Source organism: Thermomyces lanuginosus, assembly GCF_041956635.1.
Source record: "Thermomyces lanuginosus strain ATCC 200065 unplaced genomic scaffold VTN49scaffold_15, whole genome shotgun sequence".
NCBI classification, from domain to species: Eukaryota; Fungi; Ascomycota; class Eurotiomycetes; order Eurotiales; family Trichocomaceae; genus Thermomyces; species Thermomyces lanuginosus.
In genome coordinates this window covers 213,096-218,966 of record NW_027192349.1, presented here as the reverse complement: position 1 = coordinate 218,966, position 5,871 = coordinate 213,096, and the positions used below count along the sequence as shown (strand labels likewise).

Below are 5,871 nucleotides of genomic sequence, written 5' to 3'. Positions count from 1 at the left end.
GTTTCACAAATGCTTCATTTGGAAATTTTCCATCAGTGTGTTTACTAATCAGCAGTCCGGGGAAAAAAAAAAAATAGATGTGTTTACATTTCCTAGTCACTACGAGAACTGATATCGCGAATTGACCAACCACCCCACTCGCTGTACGGGTAGTAACTCTGTCGGCAAAAGCCGTCAATCGGATTGAATGGTGCAGCAGAAATCCCCGCAGAGATGAATGCCCTGACGGTTACGAGGGGCGCTGCTGCAAGGTTGAGTCATCCCAAGTATTTATTGTTTCCTGCACGCCTGAATTGCAGCACCTCCAGAGTACGAGTAGTGTTTCCTGCTGTTGCTATCTCACGGTTTTATACGATGGGGTCGATTGCCGATTCTCTCGGAGGAGATAATAACACATGGAAGGGACTCGGCGCGGCCGAGTTCGACTTTCGAAGTAGGAAAATCCTGAATATTTCCTGATGAATGGGCCTTGCTAATATGGGCAGGTGATACCATGACCAAGCCGACATTGTCCATGCTTGAGGCCATTGCACGGACGAGTCTACTAGACGACGTTTTTGGGGAAGATCCAACGACAAATTCGCTTCAAGAGTACGTCGCCAAGCGGACTGGCCATGAGGCCGCTCTCCTGGTCATGTCCGGCACGATGGGCAACCAGGTCGCCATTCGGACCCATCTTACCAATCCACCGTACTCGGTTCTGTGCGACCACCGCGCCCACGTTCTCAATTATGAGGCCGGTGGCGTGAGCATGTGGACCGGGGCTACTGTCACGGGCATTGTCCCCAAGAATGGTCGGTACCTAACGCTCGAAGACATTCAGGCCAAGGTCGTGCCCCCAACCGATGTCCACTTATGCCCGACGAAGGTGATCAGCCTAGAAAATACGCTCAATGGCCTTGTCATGCCATTGGCCGAGGTCAAGAGAATTACAGAATGGGCGCATGCCAATGGCATCAAAGTCCATATGGATGGCGCTAGATTGTGGGAGGCAGTTGCGTCAGGCGCTGGTAGCCTTTCGGACTACACCAGTCTCGTGGACAGTGTCAGTCTTTGCTTTTCCAAGGGTCTGGGGGCGCCAATTGGCAGCATCATTGTAGGGTCGAAAGAGTTCATTGAACGGGCTAATTGGTTCCGCAAGTCTATTGGCGGAGGCACCCGCCAGGCCGGAGTCATTGCGGCTGCGGCTCGCGTTGCCTTGGATGAGACCTTCGGCCTGGACCCCAACGGAAAGGATGGAAAGCTGAGGCAATCCCATGTCCGCGCCAAGCAAGTTGCAGAGATGTGGACGTCGCGCGGGGGAAAGTTGGAGGAGCCCGTCGAAACCAATATGGTCTGGCTTGATCTTGAGGCTTCAGGGCTGGGGATGAATGATTTGGAAAAGATTGGGCAGGAGAAGGGCGTGAAGCTGCTGGGAAATCGGCTGGTCGTTCACTATCGTAGGTTCATCCGTGACGGTCAAGGCGGCCATTGGACTAACTTTGTGCAGAAATTACTGATGAGTCTCTACGTCGACTTGGGGAGGTGTTTGATGTGGCCTTGAGTGGCAAGTTTGAGCGTAGCGCCGACGAGAGCAGGCCATATGGCTCTAAAAAGGAGTGAACGTTTATTACAAGACAAATGAGTCATGACGGTTTTCAGCAGGATAGACAGGAATGTGGAGGGTAAGGCTAGACGCCTTATTCTATCCAAAGTGCCGGATTCATCTGAAAGGAATTACCGTAGTTGTGTAATTTACACCCTCCAATATGTGCCAACTGCAAGGGCAGATTGTATCGTAATTACGACTCCGATTGCTCCACAGAGCACAGGCGTGCACAGACCACCCAAGAGTTGATGCCTGGAAAGTCAGGACTTCACCATTAGCTCATTTGTATATGACAGGTCGCGCTCAGATTCGCGTTTTTGCTTTTCCCTGCGTTCCTCGGACGACGCCCCTGCCAGACAGCCGAGCCGTTCTCTGTCAAGCGTCCAGGTTGATACAATTGACGTTTTAACCCCGTCGCCTGAGTTGTTCAAGTTGGCTGGCAGGGAAGTTTGGCTGACAGTATCGGTTGAGATCTGGTGAAGGCTACTAGGTACTTTACCTCTGCTTTCAAACAGGGGTTCCAAATTTTGATGGATATTGCTGACTTGATGATCGTAGTGATGTGATCGTCCATTGTGGCCTTCGCCTGAGTCATCGGATGTGCGACACGTACAGTATTCACATGCTCTTCAGATCAGATCATACTTTATACCGACATCGATAAATCCTAACGTATGGGCGAAACTACGAGAGTCACGCGTCGACGGTGGTTATTCTGGGTTTCGATTGTTGACGGGTTGGAATAGAGGAAGGCCGCGTTCTTTACCTGTTGGCGATCCTCCGCCGATCAACGTGATTCCTATCGCTGTGCTGCACTGCACCGCTATTCCTAGTTCTTCCAAGTCTCCTGTCACGGACGCATTTGTGAATATATAAGAAGGGAGCCGTTGGATCGTTCTTGGAATCTGCGACCGACGGACTTGAATCCATGTCCCCACGTTATCCGGGCTGATTGTGATTGTTTATTGGATACTGTTACTCTGGTGATCTGCGGCGAAGGACTGCACTACCAGCGCCACGCTATTTATACCCGTGTTTGTCTCTAGCAAAGGCAAGGCTTTCTCTCTTAAGCAAACCCAGTTGATCTGGGCATCGCCTTGCCTAGAGTCGCCAAAATGGACCCAACCCAGGAATCGACCCAGCCCTATGCCGACCCCCGTCGGATAGGGTCCCATAATTCTGGACTTGTCGATCAAGATGTAGCGGATATTATATGCATTCTTCATCCGAACTCGCCTCCCGCTCATGAAGCGGTCAGTGCGACGGCGAAATTCGGAATGCAGCATATCCTTCAGCGTGATGATCTCGAGTACGACACCGGCGAGGCCGACGACGCCCGCGATATCGCCCTGCGATTCTCGTCCAGCGTGCATGATCCCTCGGTGCAGTTCCTTTTCGGCCGGAATCCACAGCGCTGCGACGTCCTTTTGACCCCGGATCCTCACAACAGGCACATCTCGAACATGCATTTCCGGATCTTCCTGAATGCCGACGGGATCCTCATGCTGCAGGACATGTCCACAAACGGCACTGTTGTCGACAACGTGCGCCTGTGGAAGCGCCTCAATGAGACGACTCATATGCTTGTCAACGGTTCGGTGATCCAGGTGGCCTCGGATAATCGGAAGAACAGAGAAGTCCGGTTCGTGGTCCGGATACCGCCTCGGGATGGCTTCCATACGGAATATCAGAACAACCTCATCGAGTATCTACGGCGCATCCCGTCACCGAAGAACGGGCAGGCTTCGGCGCAGCCGGGACGGCCTCCGTTTGGCGTCGGCGGTCCGTATGGGATGCACTGGGGCGGCGGCTCGCTCTACAACGTCACTGGGCAGATCGGCAAGGGGGCGTTTGCCACGGTGTACAAGCTGGCGACAAAGCAGCATGGAGTCGTCTATGCCGCGAAAGAGTTAGATAAGCGGCGGTTTATGAAGAATGGCGTTCTAGACCAAAAAGTCGACAATGAGATGAAGATTATGAGAGGTCTTCGCCATGTGAGTAGTAATCCCTTTTTGTTCTGTTTGAATGCACAGCTGACATGTTCTGTAGCCGAACATTGTACAGTATGTGGATTATCATGAGCACGATCGATGGGTGTACATTATCATGGAATATGTCCCCGGTGGAGAGCTGTCCACGTACCTGCAGACCAAGGGCAAGATCCAGGAGGACATGGTCAAGACCATTGCCCGGCAAATCCTTCACGCACTGGCGTATCTCCATCGGCGAAAGATTACCCACCGCGATATCAAGCCAGACAATATCCTCATCGCGTCGCTCGATCCCCTGCGCGTCAAGCTGTCGGATTTCGGCCTCTCCAAGGTTGTCCAGGACGAAACGTTTCTGAAAACTTTTTGTGGCACTCTCCTGTACTGCGCGCCCGAGGTATATCCGGACTATGATAGCTATCGCAAGGCGCCCAGGAAGAGGCGGCGACTTGGTGATCCGTGAGTTACCTCTTTGTGTCTGAAAGAGATCTAGGCTGACTGAGACAGGTCACCGAGGACATCCCCGTACGATCACTCCGTAGACATGTGGTCGCTCGGTGCTGTCCTGTATCATCTCCTTTGCGGGACCCCCCCTTACCAGGGCCGCGTGGAGAACCACGGGGCCCAGATGCTACGCACGATCATGACTACAGATCCGGACTTCAACCTCCTGCGTAAAGAAGGCGTGTCGGAAGAAGGAATCGACTTCATTGCTCGGCTGCTCCGGCGCGATCCTCAGCTGCGACCCCGCGAGCGGGAATGCCTGCAACACCCCTGGTTGGTGGATGTTGAGGACATTGACGAGTACCCAGACGAGGAAGAATCGGAGCCGGAGAAGCAACTGGATATCATCAATGAGGAATCTGACAAGGAAGACTTTCCAGATGCGTCACAGCTGTCGATTCACGACAATGACGATGATGATCGCGACCGTGGACCAGACGCCGTCCTATCGGACCCTGCCGGCAGCAACGGGGTTGAGAGCAAGAGGCCTCGTCTGGTGACCGACGAAGTACGGTACCCGGAGCTGCCGAAGTTGGAAAATCTTCCCATGGCTGCATTCCAGCCTCCAACGGGCAAGGCACCAGGCCGGTTGTTTGGGGAAATCACTCCATCCGCCCCGGACCAGCCCGGTAACGGCCTGGCGGACGGGGACCCTAATCTTTCCGAGCTGGAAAACGTCAGCTTCTCCAGCTATCATTCGTCTAGTGGTGAGTCAATGGGTGATGCTGATCCCTTGGCCGCCGTCCATTCTGTTCCCATGCCCCGGTTTGGCGCACCTTCGACCACATCACCCAGTCTCCAGGGCGAGAGTTACCCGAGCAATGACACTCCTTTGGAGACGGCTTCCCCCGTCGGCACTCCCGTCACGCCACGGAATCGGCGTGGGCGAGTCTCGACCTCTGCTAATGAAGATGTGCCAGACAGCGACCGAGAAAACGCCGACGCAGCCGAAATCACCCCAAGAGCGGTGCGGCAGCAGCGTCGCTGGATGGATGGCCGCCCGATGCCCGACACGGCGAGCGAGAGTTCGAACCCGAACCACCCGGAGGATAAACCAACGGATCAGGACCTTGCCGAGCTCGCGACGACGGTCGACGAGCGAACCGGGCGTGCCGTCAGCGAATTTCCGGCAACCTCGTACGATACCGAACACGAGGACCAGGCGACGGAGCGGATCTTGGCCCGGCTACAATCTCCTCCCACCTTCGTGAAGCCCCGGCCGATCCTGGGCAAGCTGGTCACTGTGCCCGGGTCGATCTTCGACCTGACGATCCGGCTCGAGGACCGCATGACGTCCTGGGGCCGCGGACTGCAGGCGACCGTGGTGTACCCGGACCCGATGGACACGCGCATCCCGGCCTACGCGCTGGAGCTGACCTACTGGGCACCAGGTCTCGAGGCGCGCATGGCGGAGGGTGTTGACTGGAAGACGTTGCCCGGCCTGCGCGTGCTGCTCTCCACTAAGACGCGCAAGCGCATCTGGGTAAACGGCGTCGAGCTGCGGCGCGCCCCAGAAGGGTTCTCGAGCTACGGCAAACTCTACACGGGCGACATCATTACCGTGTATCAATCCGGCGACGGGTCGCAGTACCTGAAGTTCCGCTGCGAGTTCTACCTCGGTGACAGCGCGCGAACCCGGCCCGCGGACGAGAAGTTCACCGTCGAGCACGGATTACTCCCGCCGAGGAGCGCGAGCCGTGAGTCGTCGACTAGTCGGACGGCCTTGGACGATGTGTATGCGTAGATGCTCTTATTCCGGGTTTGGGATGACTGTAAGACCGTAATGGTTAC

At 55.2% G+C, this 5,871-nt stretch overlaps 2 protein-coding genes across 2 annotated transcripts; both read left to right on the top strand.

Moving 5' to 3' along the window:
* Positions 1-213: 213 nt before the first annotated feature.
* Positions 214-1,602, top strand: VTN49DRAFT_323 (uncharacterized protein; the record flags this gene model as incomplete). Its single annotated transcript, XM_069411043.1, has 3 exons — positions 214-433; positions 486-1,439; positions 1,490-1,602. 3 exons carry the CDS (start codon positions 214-216, stop codon positions 1,600-1,602), a joined length of 1,287 nt encoding a protein of 428 aa, XP_069271497.1.
* Positions 1,603-2,703: 1,101 nt separating this feature from the next.
* On the top strand, positions 2,704-5,824 carry VTN49DRAFT_322 (uncharacterized protein; the record flags this gene model as incomplete). Its single annotated transcript, XM_069411032.1, has 3 exons — positions 2,704-3,582; positions 3,638-4,035; positions 4,084-5,824. 3 exons carry the CDS (start codon positions 2,704-2,706, stop codon positions 5,822-5,824), a joined length of 3,018 nt encoding a protein of 1,005 aa, XP_069271496.1.
* Positions 5,825-5,871: the final 47 nt, after the last annotated feature.